Consider the following 16,397-nt stretch of genomic DNA (forward strand, 5'->3'; position numbering starts at 1 on the left):
ATCTATCAGTCATCCTCCTACTCTCAAATTTCATTTTAGAAACGGGTTTTTATGTTTCATCCCAGCACTGCACCACACAATGCAGACCTCCTTCAAGTGCATCCCAGGCTTCCTATCCCACTCTGAGGTCCTTGAGTATCAATCCAGGCAGGCTTCCAAAACCAAGGCCCTCCTTCTACTGGGGCTCAGGTTATCATCTGTCATCCCAGGAATCCTTCACTCACTCGGACAACAGAGACCCAAGGATGCGCTTGCTGGGGCCCTGTCCTGACCCCCCAGCCCCTTCTTCACCACGCACGACCAGATGGGCATAGGCCGGTGTGTAGCGCAGCCAGTCTCGCAGGGTTTCACAGGCCTGTCGCTGCAGGGACTCGTTGGTGAAGCTCACGGCCAGCGCCATGAGTGCTGTCCGGTTATCGGGCTTTAGCTCCAGACACCTGTTCAGACAGAGTGGGCAGAGTTGGTATCTGCAGTGATGCTGGAATATAGTCCTAGAACACAGAGTCACAATGGCCTCACCTGCCAACTCCCTCAGATTAAAGACACAGAGGACTCCTCTACAGGGGTGTTATTGAAAAAAATTACAGATACAAGAAGAAGGTTTTAGCAGCCAAGGAACCAGTGAGGGTCCTACATACAAAATTAAAGCTGATGAAGGAATGGAACAAGATATCTCCAATTCACTCCAAATCTTAAGAGTCTCACCACAAGAAAACACTCTTGCTAGTGACCAAAAAAAAAAGACAAGGATCTGGGTCTGGAATCCTATCATTCCAATGGCTATTTAGGAGCCCAGGAACCACCTCACCCCACCGTTCATGTACTCACTTCCGCAGCGCACTGATGGCTAAGAGTTCCTGTTCATTCTCTGCCTGGGTGGTACCCAGATACTGCCAAGCCTAGAGAGAAGGTGTCAGATTCTATCACTGCATTCACCTTTCCAACCTCTCTTCCTCTGGCTCCCCCACTCACCCTCTCACTCCTACTACCCCATCCAGGCCATCACCCAGGCCCTAATCCACCTGCACTACTCTGTGGGGTTTCCCTCAAAACTGACGGAAGCGGGCTCTCATATGAAGTCAGAGTAGTGCGGCACTCACTTCCATGTGCTTAGGATCGTGCTGTACGGCCGCCTCAAAAAGCAGCACAGCGTTTGGCAGGTCCCCCTCCTGAAGTCGCCGGAGCCCCTCCTCAAAAGGCTGGGGGTGGTCACGCAGGGGGTTCTCCTCCTCAAACTGGTACCCCTAGAGGGAAAGGAAGCAAATGAAAACCTAAGAAAGAGCCATCACAGTCAAAGCACCGGGATGGCAGATGACAACCAAGACAGAGGTGGAGAACTTAAAGGCCTCCAAAAAGGTATCTGAATTAAATACGGGCAAATTTTCCCTATTAGAAAGGAGATCATCTAGGACCGCAGTAAATCCATTCAGTATCACGCTCATGCTGCTATCTCCTGAAAAGCTAATAGTCTACAAACTCTGACCCACGCTGGAAATAAGCCAATTTTAGGAAGTCCTTATAGGCCTGTATTTCCACTTCCTTGATTCTCACCACTGGACAGAACACATTTCTTACAGGATCTGCTTAAGATAAGCAGATCTTATGAGATCTTACCTTATGAGATAAGCTCTCCTTAGCTATTCAAAGGGCACTTCCTATTTTCCTGCAACAGTATGAAAACGAATAATGGAAATACAATTTGGAATGAGAGGCTGCACCACTCAGATGACACTCTTAGCCAGCTCACAGAATCACTGTGTGTGTGACTGGATAACATGTGTTCAAGCACTCTGAAAATTTTAGTTGTTCACTAATTTCACTCTTAGAAGCTACTAATATTAATCTCTATCTGATAGTAAATGAAAGCTAGATCCCCAAATCCTGATGGCAGAAAATGCTTCAGAAAGACAACATTTTCTCACTGAGGATTTCTAATTTGAGAATGCAAAGCTCTGTCTACTGGTATTTCATGTCAGGCAAAGAGTAGTAATAATAAGATAAAATGGGAGTCATGAGTAAGCCCCATGACTTGGGACAAGCAGATAAAATGTTCTTTTGGGGGAGTTCTTTTGGGGAGTTACCAACACAAACAACACACCAGAATGAAAAGAAGATGCAAACTACCAGGCAGAGCCCTTCTAAATGCAGCTAAGGACACGTAAGAATGAAACCACACATAATACAGACAAGAGCGAGGCCCCTTTTCACTATTACCATGGACCTGTTAAAAAAAATTGGCAACACTTAAACCTTATCAGCCAAGTTCTAAAGCATGATAAGCGATCAGATGTAAATTATCTGTGACGAACCGAAATTACATAATTACGATGGAAGTCTAAAAAACAAGACATATTATAGGAGCTGGATTAAAAATAAACATATTTAAAGTCTATTCATGTTGAGAATAGGTAATGTGCCTGGTAAATCTCTGTACAATATGAAAACTTAGAAGGTAGACAATGACCCCAGACCAGGAATCAGCAAGTCTTTTCTGTAAAATGCCACAAAGTAAGCAAATAAATATTTTGTCCCAACTACTCAACTCCACCTTTGGAGAGAGAAAGGAGCCACAGATAGGTAAGCAAGTAAGTATGACGGTGTTGCAATAAAACCTTATTTATAGACAGCAAAACTTGTATGTTGTATAATTTGCACATGTCACAAAATAGTACTTTTCAATTTTTTTCAACCATTTAAAGCCACTATCAGCTAGCTCACAGGCCAGGCAAAAACAGGTGACAGGCCAGACTTACTGCAGGCCCTAGTTTGCTAACCCCTACTCCAAACTACCAGTTTACCACATTCAACCTCAATTCCTATCTATCAGCGATCCACGCCTTAAGCCACCCTGTAGGAAACAGAGATCACCGTCATCTATAACACAATTTCATAATGAAATTAATTCCTGCCTCTCAGAGCTATTGAGCGCATCGAATAAGAATATTCACCCAAGTCGTATTATCAAAAAGCATAAAATAGGGTGCCTGGGTGGCTCAGTGGGTTAAGACTCTGCCTCCGGCTCAGGTCATGATCCCAGGGCCCTGGGATCGAGCCCTGCATCCAGCTCTCTGCTCGGCAGAGAGCCTGTTTCCCTCTCTCTCTCTGCCTGCCTCTCTGCCTATTTGTGATCTCTCTGTGTATGTCAAATAAATAAATAAAATCTTCCAAAAAAAAAAGGGCATAAAATACTATTTATAAAATAGGTATTATCCTGAAAAGACAATGTAACACATCAAGGCCATCAGATTGCAACCACAGGGTTCCCTAAGTGCTCCCTCATCTGTGCTGTCTAGCCTCCTTGCCATTTTATCAACTGCTGATCAGAGAGGAATTGTTCACAATTAGAATACGTGCACAATAGGAACAAGAATATGCTGAAGGAAGCTTCAACAGCCCGCCAAAGAATGCAGCATGAGTTTATGATCACTGCTGCAACCTAAAATGTCTAACCTGAGCTAGTCATTAAGTCTGATCCATTGTCTACTCTGAAATCTCAAAGGATCACACAGCTTCTGCTCTTCTACTAAGAGTCTGTCCCATCACAGAAACTTCTCTTTATGCTAAAAGAATACACTACCTGCTTGAGGTACACATGTTAAGTTGTCTTGAAAATTTAAGGACCACCCAGTAAAAAATAGTATTTTTCAGAGACCCATGAATTTATAAAACAATCAGGGTCAGAGTCACATTTAAAAGCAAAAAAAGCACTACTGACATATAATTCAGTAATAGTTAGAATAAAGCCAGATAAAATCTGAATCATTCATTATTAGTGAGTAACAAAGTAGAGCACATTTCTGTGGAACATTAATGCAAATATTTCTAGTCCTGGGGCACCTGGGTGGCTCAGTGGATTAAAGCCTCTGCCTTTGGCTCAGGTCGTGATCCCGGGGTCTGGGGATCGAGCCCCGCATCGGGCTCTCTGCTCAGCAGGGAGCCTGCTTCCTTTCCTCTCTCTCTGCCTCTCTGCCTCCCTGTGATTTGTCTGTCAAAATAAATAAAATCTTAAAATATATATATATATATATATATATATATATTTCTAGTCCTACATCTGCAATATCTCAAGGTATCAATAATATCAAATAGGGTTCAAAAATCTAAAAACATAAGTTCTGAATTTAAAACTCTATTAAAAAAATTATATTCCACTTAGCAAGTCATTAACATGAGAGTAAAAAATGCTGCTCATACAAAATCAGTGCTATATCTGTATTTATCAAAGCACAGAAATTTTCACCTAAAATTTATAATTTGCCATTTGTAAGCTAAGAGAACCTATGCAACTTACCAAATTGCTAATACAAATTAATAAATGTATTATCTCCAGGTATTACCAGGTATTATACTAGGTGTTACCTTGAGTTCTTCCTCCTCAGAATTCTATAGAAGAAACTCATTTTGGCAAAACACAAAGCAGGATCCAAGAAGTAAGCTGTTTTCTACTAACAGGATAGCTCATAAAAAATCAGACTGCAATAGTAAACAAAACCCCATTTTTCCCAGTACTAAGTTTTTCATTGGCTTTCAAATGCTAACCCTTTTAAAGTTATCTTGAACTTAACTCTTCTTTATCTTTGCACACACAGCTCCCTGATGTCAAGATCTACCCAGCATCCAGCTCCACATCTCAGGCCTTGGTTTTAGCGCCAGAATCCTTTCCCAACCAGATCTGAGCTGGGAAGAGGCATCGCTACTCACCTCCTCAGTTCCTGTTTTGCTTCTTTCAAAACCCAATAATTCTCTCTCTTCCCTCTCATGCTTCAACTTAGCAGTTCGATTATTAACTACATCCCTAAATACCCTACAACCTCAAAGTACATTTTTTTCTACAGTAATACCTCTGAAATAGCATACGCTTCTAAGTCTAAGTCTATGCTGTGTATGAAACTAGATTATCTTTGACTAGCTGGGAAATTTTCCTAACATTTTATTTAATCTAATTCTTTGCAAACACCCTAAATTGGCACACATGGTCAGTACTTAGAGAAACAGATCCATTTTTTATAATAATTTTTTTTAATTTTAACATAAATTTTTAAAATAAATTTGTGAGTTAAAAAAAGTAAATAGATACTAAGATGTAGCAACAGAGACATAGTCTACCAATTACTACTCTCTACCAAAGGAATTACACCTATCCCCCAATCAACCTCCAAAGCAGAGCTCCTTCATCTGTTTTCTGAATGCATCACATGCAAATCTCTGTCACAGGTATTACATCACTGTCTTATCATGATTTGACAAGGACAGTCTATTATTATTAATCTGTATGTTCTAAGAATAAAGCATACCTTCAATTTCTAAAGAGGAGTGGGACAAGGGAATGATTCAGATTTCCTTTCACAGAAAGGGGCTCAAGGAAGTAATTACTTGCAAGGAAGTACCCTTCATTCAGGATGAGAGGAGAAACAACATAACAAAGAAACCCTGTGATCTGAGAACGGAGTTCCTACCTTATCGTAGGAAGCAGACGTGAGGTCATCATAGTCAGAAAGCCAGGGGTGAGCCTCAGCATCCCGTTTCGCCATCTCCTCCAACTCTGCCTGCAACTTGTCCCAGAAATCGACATCAGACTGTAAGGAAGGGAAGGCAGTTAGAAAAAAGGAGATCCATCATGACCACCCCACTCCACCCTCAACGCCTCTAGGATGGCTTCCCTACGACAGTAAATCCTAAATGTCAAAGCGTCCAAAAGCCTCTGGATCATACCCCCAGATTCCAATCCTGCAGTGGAAGGTGATGACCTGGGACTGGCATTTTTGACAGTCACCCACCCTAGCCCCGGCAGTTCTGACACAGAGCATCCAGGAACACTACAGCATACAACGTTCATCATTGGTGATGCTCACATGACACTGTCCAATGGAGTGCGTTCCCTTAGGCGTCTGCTCCTGTGCTACCTGCTCTCACCTCTATAGCTGACTTGGCTCGTTCAAACTCCATATCAAGGGCAGCTGTGTTTACTGGTCTTGTGAACTGGTCAACCCAGGCCTCTGATGTACCCTGTGACAAAGAAGGATGGTCATACCACCACCAACTTTCTACCCACTGAACACCAGCAACCTGGACGCTTCTGAGGACATTCTCAGACTCTCTTTCCCACCCGCTCAGGACCTGGATGCTACCAAGACACGTTGGCAATAAAATCACTTCCCCGTCTGGGACTCCTGAACACTGAACCCGAGGCCTGGGGCACCAGCTGGCTCTGAAGTGGGACTGGGAAGTGACAATGTCCTACCTGCTGCTGTATAAACTCTGCTGCCCACTGTTCTGCCTGAGCTCGGCCCGACCCTGCACCGGACTCCAGGGACACCTGCCCCTCGCCAATCTGCCGCACGAATTTCAGGAACTGGGGCACAGAGACACACAGAGGCCACTTGGGAGAGGACTTCCAGGTGTGCACTCTCAACCATGCCCAAGAGACGCCTGCACTTCCCCCTCCCCCTGACCATCTCTAGCTGCAGACAAGACTTGCTAAAGACCCTGAAAAATGTCAAGAGCAAAAAGAAAGGGATTTCTGGCCTTAAAGATTTGAGAAGACACAGAAAAGTGAAAGGGTTAGTATGCAAGGAAATGAGAGAAAGGATGTTGGAAGGAAGAAGAAGGATCCTAAGTCTCTGTTCTCCAGGAAGAAGGAATGGACTTCAGATCTTATTTCCTTCTCTTTAAACTGGGGTAAGAGAAGCTAGACTCTTGACTTCCAAGATCAGCTCTGCTGGGCAAAGCAACAGTGGGATGTGGCTCACCTCGGAGTTAGCCAATTTCGGGTCATCCACCTTGGCCACAAAGTCACTGGCTGTGTGCTGCAGGTCCTCCTCGGGATGATATTCATCATACCTAGAACAGGTAAGGACAAACCAGTTCCACACACTAGTCTGACACCACCTTCCCCACACTACTGCCTACTCCCAGCCCATGGCAATCACAGTTCCTGGGTCTCGGGGCAGGGGTGGGGGGCTCGGGAGGGGGCGGGGGTTCTACTCTCTCATTAAGGACCTACAAATTCCAAGTTACATTAAAAAAGGACACCTGGCCAGAAGTGGCAAAGCACTAGCTACATTCTTTTATCCTTCCCTTTCCCTAATACTCATTTATAAAGAGAAGGAATACAGCAGTAGCCTCTAAAGTAAAAAGGGAACAGGGTGCATAAGCTAAAGTTATGAAATTCTAGTTAAGACACTTAGGATTCTTGACTCAACTGGATGTGAGACAAACTTCTAGGGTAATAATACAAGTGGGAACCTTAACACAGAAAATGAGGGGACTGCAAGTCGGTTTGAGAATGTGGATGGAGGAGGTGAGGGAGGCTAGGAAAACCATCTAGTACTCCTTTCACAGGGATCCATCCAGAAAGAAGTAGCTGGACTCACCAGTGATCTGTGGAAGCTGTTCCCTCAGGCTCTCCCAGCCACAGCTTCTCCTCTGACTGTTCCAGATACTCCTCAGCCCAGCGGGCAGGGGAAACAGACAAAGGATCTACAAAGGACAGACATGGAGAAATCACACAGGGCTCAGGGAGGGATCAGGGAAAGGGAGAGTACGACACGTACTCCACTGACCCTCTTACCCAAGTCAAAGCAGATGAGATCCTACTGAATACCTCAGATTCCTGGCCAAAAGAAAACACTAATGAATTCTCAATACACAACCTACTTCCAAGGGGCCTAGGGTCGAAGTTTATGGAGCTGGAAACAAGAGAACAAATTAGGAGACTCAGGAAAGGAAGACAGACCAAACCTTTTTGCTTGAAGTGTCAGAGACTTCAGTAAGAAATAGCGGGTGCTGAGGGCCTCCACCTTCCTCAAAGGTACTGCGGCCAGCTGGTAAGGAGCTACGGGAGAAGAGAAGAGCCCCTGCTCCTTAACCAAAGCTCTCGTGCGTTCCAATCAACAGAGTTCACGCTCTCCCAAGAAAACAAGCCTCATGTTTCATCTTATACCTAGAGACTTTGAGAAGCAGAACGCAAGGCTAGAATTTAAAGATACATTGGTCCACTCTTCCCATTTGATGTCTGTTCCATTTTTTTAGCTGAGATGGAACATGCAAGCATGAAAGTACATACAGTGCCCCAAACATAAGCGTGCTGCCTGATGAACTCTGACGTGAGTGCAGTCGGATCACCGCCACCCAGATCAAGATGCAGAGGTTTACTGCTCTCTCACAGGCTCCCGCAGACCACCCCTCCCCCAGGAAAAAACACTAGTCTGACTTTTGATTCATTCTGTGGGCTATGTTTTTAAGTGTAATTCTGGAAACTGTCTCAGAAGCTCTAGTGACAAAGGGCGTCACTGCAACATCATAATAAACACACCAAGGTGACAGATCAGATCAAATGAGGGCACTAAACTCTTTCTCAACCTCCAGGACTTTGTCCTGAACTATTCCAGGGCCAGAAAAAAAAAAAAACCCAAACTAAAACAAAATGAAAGCATTAAGACATGGTTCAAAGGTGCCCGAAAGAACAAGTAAACACCCAGAAGTCAGGAGCCTCGGTATCCTTTCCATCTGCTCTGCATCCATACCTTTCCACATCAACACTGAAGTGCTCGTCCTATCTTTGTCCCCAATTTAAAGATCTGCCATTGCTTTTAACACTGAGAAGGCAGATTCATCCCCTCAGTAGTAAGTATGTTAACAGAATAGTTTATTCTATTTACCGAGACTTTGCCTGAACAATTTCAACAAAGTAAACCCAACATCTGAGAAAGTAATGTCAAAATCTGAAAAAAAAAAGCGGGGGGGATCCAAACTCTCAAAATACACTTAATTATAAATAATAAATATTACTAATATAACAAAAGATGTGGTTGGTGATTTCTTTTTAATCAACCTCTTAACTTCAAGGACTCTCAACATTTTTATCCAGATTCCCTCACCGTTCTCTTTTCTTTGCCCCAACTAGACTGTTGGCTCAAGAGTGGAGACTTAGTAAGGAGATACCTTAACACTTAAGTAGACATTACAACGCCTCCTGGTCCCTTTGTCCCATTCTGTTGAAAACTAGTCACTCCTTCCTCTCAACTAGAGGATTTTGCAAACCCGACTCTGGCCAAAAGTACTCCTCAAATTATAGAGAATACTGTTTCTGTGAAATGCTCCTTTCAAGGACAAGAAGCAATGGAAAAAATACAAACCACCTGGACTTTAAAAGGGACATGAGGCAGATTAGAAAAAAATCCCAGAGGTGAGAAAAGTCATCTTCAAACAGCCATGATCTGGTATTTTACCATATTAGCCACAAGCCTCAGAATTTCCTGGCACTGGAAACCTGCTCCAAAAAAGGAGTCAAAATGAAATGACCAAAAGAATTCTATTTGGCCTTCACACTATTATTCAATAAATTCTTACAGAAAATGAGATCCTCTTGGATACCTGAGATTGAAACAATTAAGACCTACAGACAGGAAAGGACTATACCAGGTCACATAAATTAGCAGAGTTAGAACCAACAACCTAGATACCAAATATCCAACTCAGAATGTCGTCTTAGTTTCTCATTGGGTGCTCCTTGGCACATCCAGACCAAGCTCCAAAGTCAAAAACTCCGAACTTCCCACCCTTATCTGTAAAGGTTTCTGAGTTTACTAAAGAGCCCGATCAATGGGAAAGAATGTAGGTTCCAAATCAGCCTACTGGACACTCAAATCCCAACACCACCCACCACTTATTCACTGTGCAAGGTACTTAACCCTTAAGTTTCCCTTTCCTTATCTATAAAATAGAGATAATAATAGCAACTACATAGGAATTGTTGTAAAGACCAAGTGAGCTAATGCACACATCAAGCACAGAGTAACAAATGCTAGTTATTATTATCATTACTGTCTGCTCACAGCAAACCCATACCGAAAGTAGAAAACATCACAGTGAGATTATTACTCCTTTTCATCCACAGTCTCTTCGGCTGCTGTCGGGGGAGACGGATTGCCACTCACCACCTGCTACTGCTGTATACTGCCCTTCCTAGGAAAGTTCAGGTTTCTCTCTCATGATTACCGCAGGAACCTCACACACCATGTTAGCTGAAGCTGTCTAAATTCAAAATCCCTTAAAGACGTATTTCATCCCTATAGCTGAGTCATAAGATGGAGCATTATTTGACCCAGGAGATTTAAGGGCATGGGTGGAGGCTGGATTGCATCAAGAAATATGGCAGACTCAAAAATGAGCTTCAGGGCACCTGGGTGGCTCAGTGGGTTAAGCCGCTGCCTTCAGCTCAGGTCATGATCTCAGGGTCCTGGGATCAAGTCCCGCGTCGGGCTCTCTGCTCAGCAGGGAGCCTGCTTCCTCCTCTCTCTCTCTCTCTACCTGCCTCTATGCCTACTTGTGATCTCTCTCTGTCAAGTGAATAAATAAAATCTTTAAAAAAAAAAAAAAATGAGCTTCATGTGGTGATGGATTAATTATGTAACTTGATTGTGGTGGTAGTTACACAAATCTGCACACATGACAAAATGGCACAAAACCATAAACACACACAAAGACCTATAAAACTGGTGTGATTTAATAAACTCTATGGATCGTAACAATGGCAACTGCCTGACTTTGATACTGTATATAACTAACAGTTATGTAAAATATTACCACTGGGGAAAACAGAGTAAAGGATACACAGAACTCTCCTCTACATTTTTTTGGCAACTTCCAGTGAAACTATATTTCCAAATAAAACACTAATACAAGAAAAAAAATGAACTGCCAAGCCTCCTTTTAAACTTGAGTCTAGAATCTTAACAACAGAGACTTGAAGATAAAAAGGATTTAAATATAACCTCCTTTCATCTTGAAGTCTACTTATCCATAAAGCAATTGTTAACCTATATCATCAATATAATATCAGCCACAAACGTTATGATAATAAAAAATGAATTACCAGAAAATTAATTTCCTTTAGCTTTCTCCCAGATCTCAATTCATTTGTTCAATAAATACTGAAGGTCCAGTACCTACAAAGCAATATACTGCTGCAATTGGCATTTTTATGAAGACAGACCCCCAAAAGCTCAATTTCCCTTTCCAGCTCTCCATCGTCTTGCCTCCATGAAGCAGGCACAGTCCCAAAAGAATGTGTAAAACAGAAGAAATCTCCCAAAGAGGACTTAACAAGTTAAGAGAGGTCCAACTCATTTTTCTAAAGTTGTTTTTCACTTACAGGTTAAGGAAGCTTTCACTGATTACAAGCAATTTTGATCATTATAACAGAAATCTCATCAATCTCGATGCTCATAGTAGTACTTTTTATTTTTCTGAGTTACCAAAAATGACAGATGCCCACACATTACAAAAGAAGTCCCTCTACAATAAAGAGGTCGCATTTAAGTCTAAGGTTTGTATGAAAAACTGAGTTTGTTTGGTGGAAGGTGTTTGTTACAACTCAGATTTTCACTTGAGGCAGTTCCCTGAAGAGGAGTCTCAAAGATAGAGTAATGGTTTTAAGTATGGAGTGTAGAGAATGTTCCTCAGTGACTCTAAACAAAGTAGTTAACCTTTCCAAATCTCAGTTTCCTTATCTATAAAATGGGGAAGGAATACCTACCAGCTAAGTGTAACCATGAAGACCAAATGATTATTATCAAGTGCAAAGTACCACTAATGAAACTAAGAATATCTATTGTTCTACCTTAAACTTCCAACTTAAGAGTGGGAGAGGGAGTCACTATAAAAGAGATCAATAGCTTTTACTAAAGATGAGCTTTAGTTGTTAGATTTGGGATTTTTTCCCTAGAGAGAGAAAGCCCTATTTTTAGAGAATAAAAACGATGGTGGGAAAAAAACAAAGAGCTGCCATTAATGATCTCGAGAATGTTCATGATCTAGGACGATGAATGCCCTGAGAGTCTAGAATCTTTGTAACTTTTTCCATTTGTATCTCTTGTTATTCTTAATTTCTTAACTTGGAAAAAAAGCTAGCAAGTGCTTCTCTTTGAAAGCAATGAAGAAGAGGAAAGTTGAAGAGACAGAGTGCCTTTTCCCCATGCCCCTAATCAGACAGGCTTGGGGAAGAAGAATCAATTCCAAAGGATAGGATGAGCATAGATCCTCTCAAAGACAGAGAACGGAAATGAGGCTGGGAATCTGAAGAGCTCCAGGTGCAGGTCTGGCAGTAGAGCACCATGGTTCAGCCAACCGGGTCTGGAATCGTTCGAACCCAGAGCTAAATCCCAACTCCACCACTTACAAAACTGTATCACCTTAGGCAAATCACTTAATCTCAAAGCCTGTTTTCTTATCTATATGCTAAGAACAGAAACAGTGGCTACCTCAAGAATTCTCATAGGGATTAAACAGATAATACATTGAAAGCACTTAATACAAAGCCTAGAAGATGGTAAATACACACTGGTGATTATTATTATCATCAGGATATGGTCTTTGCCCTCTAAAACTTCATACTTCAAGCCCTTGAACACAATTCCATTTTCTAAGGCCCCAACTCTCTTCAAGAGGAGTTTTTATTTTATAAGATTTTATGTATTTGTCAGAGAGACAGTGCATACACACAAGCAGAGGAGCAGCAGGCAGAGGGAGAAGCAGGCTCTCTGCTGGCAAGGAGCGATGCGGAACTTGATCCTGGGACCCTGGGATCATAACCTGAGCCTAAGGCATATGTTTAACCAACTGAGCCACCCAGGCGTCCCTGTTCAAGATGACTTAATGCCAGAATCCCACTGGCTATGCCTAGCACTTCTTCGTGGGCCACATTGCCATCCATCCAATCTGTGGATCCACACCACCACACTACAGTAATAACGTCCCAGATAACAAAGAAGTACCTAACTCCACATGTTCTCTCTCTTCGTCCTCTCTCCCATTCTCTTTATATATAAGATATATATATATATATATATCTTTATATATATATAAAGAGATACATAGATATAATTTCCAAAATCTCTTACCCAGTTCAAACCCAATCCCTTCTTTCATGTAAGTTTCAATAACTCCCTACTACCACCTAGGGGAAATCAGGTTCAGTGCCCTAGAGAAATGAGTCAAAAGTCCAGAAAAGTCACAGAAGCTGAAATCGCTCTATACCCTAAAAACTGGGGGCACAGAATCAAACTTTGTCCCATATGAGCCACTTACCCACGATAAGCCTCACCTGTAACTTCAGAGATGAATTCTTGGGACCAGTCTGTCTCATTATAATCCTGAGTTACATCCACAGCATCTCCAGCTGCAAGAAACTCCTGGGCCCAGTTCTCAGACAAGGCCAAGTCTGCCACACCAGGAGCTTAAAAAAAGAGAAAATTAAGAAGAAGAAGAAAAAAAAAAAAAAAAGAAATGCGTATCATTCTATCATGCCTCAGCAACCCTAGGGACATGAAAGCACTTTCCGTTTTATCTCCTTCTGCATCTCAGTTCCCTAATGCCAGCGGTATGATATCCCCTTGGTCCCATGTGCACATAAAATGGTGATGTGCCCTCTCACCAGACTCAGGACCCACCTCTCTGGGGTGCCTGGCGGAAGTTTGACTGTTCAATCTCCTGCATCTCTGCCAGCAGGTCATCCATCTTGAAGGTCTGAGGGGCACGGGACACAAGTGGTGCATTCTGGTCCTGGAGAAATTCAGCCACCAGCTGCCAGGAGAAAGACGATGACATGAACTCAGCAAGAGATAGGGCCCCATGAACGGGAGGCAGTTACATCAAATACAAGGAAAGGGAAACACAGAAACTACAGATGTCAAAATACTCAGTACATCTTTAATACCAAGCAGGAGAAGAAATAAGGCAAATCTCTTTTGGTCAGGAAGCTCCAAAGAATGAAATATAAATAAGCCATGTTTAAAGTAAAAACACAAAGGACAAAAGAAAAATGGAGCAGAAGAGACTGGTATGTTTACCTCATCTTCAGAGGCTACTCCCAAAGGCTTAGAGACCTAAGACAGAAAAAAAAGGGAAGCAATATGATACAGTAATGAAGTCCACATACCCAACTCAGTTAACAAGAGTTAAGATTCCAGCTCTAGCATTTAGAGTGACCTTGGGCAAGTCACAAAACTTCTCTGAGCCCCAGTTGCTTCATCTACAGAATGACTGCTTTCATCTGTATAAGGATGTACAATGCTTAGTACAGTGTTAAGTAAACACTCATTAAGTGATAACTACTATTATCTGCAACACAATAGAGAAAGCAGTTATCCCAACGTGTTCATCTGGCCCCTCTATCCCTGGTCACCCTTTCTGAGTTTTCTGCCTCAAGAACACTCACCGCCTCTGTGGTCGGGGCTCCTGGGGGCCAAGGGCCAGGCCTCAACCCCTCCTGCCGAAGGGCCTTGTCCTGGGTGAAGTGCCCAGCCAGCTTCATGAGTGGGTTAGCACCCCCGCATTCGGCCTCCACCAGCTCCCGCATTGCCATGGTGACCGCCAGCCCCACTGCTGGGCAGAGAAGGTTTGGAACTGAGGTCCAGCTGCCAGATCCTTCCTCAACCCACACTCAGCCCATGAGGCGGGCGAACGTCCGTCTCAGGTCGTTAGCCACTCACCACCCTCCACCCCTGTAACCTTTGCTATGGCCCCCACCTCTGCCAGGAGTCCGAGAGGGGGCCGGTGCCCTCCTGCCGCCCCCCTCAAAGGCCACCGCTTTCAGCCTGGCCCTCTCCAGCGGCCTCCACGACTGCGGTCCCAGGCAGCGACACCGGCCGGCGGTCGCCCCCCACAGAAGGACCGAAACCCCAGGGGTCTAAGGGGACAATTCCGCAATTGGGCTGTACCCGGGCATTGGAGAGGCAATGAAGAGGGGGAATGCCGCCAGAGCGTAAGCCCGGTCCCCCAAACCTCTCATGTCCAGCGAGCTCCGCGAGGACCCATTCCTTAACCCCCTAAGTCACCTGAGCCCCTCCCCCCATTCGGTGGGTGCCGGTCCACCCCACCAGCGCTCCGGACCACCCATTACCCCCGCCCCAGCCGCAACTCCAGCTCCGCTCCCGGGACCCGCGAGGAACAGGCCCCGACAGGGGAAGACCGGGAACACGTCCCCGCGCCCCCTCCAGGCCCGGCGCTCACCGTCGCGCGCAGCGCCGCTCGACCCGCCCGGGCACCTGGTGCGGGCTAAAGGGGGTGGGGAGGGGAGGGGGCAGGAAGCAAGGGGCGGGGCTCGAGCTTAAAGGGGCCGTGGCGGCCGCGCAGCCGTCACTGCCCAGAGGAAAGCTGTTTGTAGGGGCGGGGCCTTAAGGCTGCGACGCAGCGTGACGGAGGGAGCCGTGAATCTTAAAGGGGAAGAACGCCTTAAAGGGGAAGTCTTGGAGCAGCGACGCTGAGAGCATTCAAAAGGATCCTCGGCACTAGGACAGGTTTGATGGGAAGCTCAAATAAGAATGGAGCTAGGAGGGGCACATTGTGCCCCAAGGGGATTCCCTGCCCTTTCTGGCCTCAGTTTCCCCTTCTAAAAAGGGGCTGGCTAGTCTTCCTAAGCCCCAAAGTAGGTAGGAGAAAGGCCCTCACACGGGAATTGCAAGGGTCAAATCCGAGAATTGCAAGGGTCAAATCCGAGGCGTTCTTCAGCTCTCTAAGGTTGTCCACTTCCAAATTGCCCCTAGTGGGACCTCGTCACAGTCTCCTTGGAGACAGAGGCCTGCCCCCAATCCCTCTGCCACTGCGTAGTGGGGAAAATAGCACTGGATGATGACAAATTCCGGAGACTAAAATAAGGTCCAGCGCATCCGCAGTCCTCAAACTGGTAACATACAGGGAAGGTGCACAGTGAATCACTCCTTTCCCCTTGTTCCTCCTTCACCCATGGTCAAGGTCACCATGGTGGCCCTATTCCCACTGCTCCAGACTGGGAAAGCCAGACATGATCCAAGAAATGATTTTTAATCACGGGATAAGCCTCAGGCCCCACCATCTGCCACAGCATTGGCTCTGATGTCAAACTTAAAGGTCTCCAGGAAAGAAACCCTTATCTCTCACCTAGCTCCTTATATCTCACCTCCCAAGGCCAAGGGAGTCCTGGTGCCCCAAAGAAGAGCAGAAGGGGCTTGGGGCTGCTGGTCATTGAGCAAGGACAGGTTAATACCAGAGGGAAAAGAAGCACCATCCCATCCCAGGGTGCAGGAGGGGAAACAGGTATACAGCAGGTGGCGCCCTGTGCCACACTTGTTTCCTGGTTGTCCTGCAGATTTCAAAGGTTCAGGCCCTCAGGGACCAGAGGGCCTTGGCTCTGTAAACTCCTCCCTGGGAAAATAAAGAAGCTGCTCTGACACCTCAGGGGAACAGAATGGCAGGGCAAACCTGGAGATTGTGCAGAATTTCTCCTTTTCACCATCCTTCAGAACTCCCACCCCACCCCGCCCCTTTTCCCTGGAGAAACACAAATCCCAGCCCTTGCATGTTCACTCTTCTCAGGCTGCCACTGTAAAGAAAATAACTAGTACCTAGTAAACTAAGCC

The 16,397-nt window shown here is 44.7% G+C and overlaps 1 protein-coding gene across 8 annotated transcripts in view; it reads right to left on the reverse strand.

Moving 5' to 3' along the window:
- Window positions 1-15,117, reverse strand: part of PEX5 (peroxisomal biogenesis factor 5) — a 17,506-nt gene extending 2,389 nt beyond the window's left edge. Inside the window, exons 1-13 of one of the 8 annotated variants that reach the window (XM_059403639.1) lie at window positions 15,013-15,117; window positions 14,219-14,385; window positions 13,851-13,886; window positions 13,452-13,584; window positions 13,106-13,237; window positions 7,374-7,479; window positions 6,750-6,840; window positions 6,242-6,352; window positions 5,914-6,006; window positions 5,457-5,576; window positions 1,101-1,244; window positions 829-899; window positions 225-437 (exon numbers count right to left, since the gene is read on the reverse strand). In XM_059403639.1, the coding sequence (XP_059259622.1) occupies window positions 225-437; window positions 829-899; window positions 1,101-1,244; window positions 5,457-5,576; window positions 5,914-6,006; window positions 6,242-6,352; window positions 6,750-6,840; window positions 7,374-7,479; window positions 13,106-13,237; window positions 13,452-13,584; window positions 13,851-13,886; window positions 14,219-14,365 (1,397 nt within the window). In that variant the 5' untranslated portion in view covers window positions 14,366-14,385; window positions 15,013-15,117. The other 7 variants (XM_059403640.1, XM_059403647.1, XM_059403643.1 and 4 more) reach the window with 7 other exon arrangements.
- Between the last annotated feature and the right edge of the window lie 1,280 nt (window positions 15,118-16,397).

Source organism: Mustela nigripes, chromosome 6, assembly GCF_022355385.1.
Source record: "Mustela nigripes isolate SB6536 chromosome 6, MUSNIG.SB6536, whole genome shotgun sequence".
Taxonomy (NCBI): domain Eukaryota; kingdom Metazoa; phylum Chordata; class Mammalia; order Carnivora; family Mustelidae; genus Mustela; species Mustela nigripes.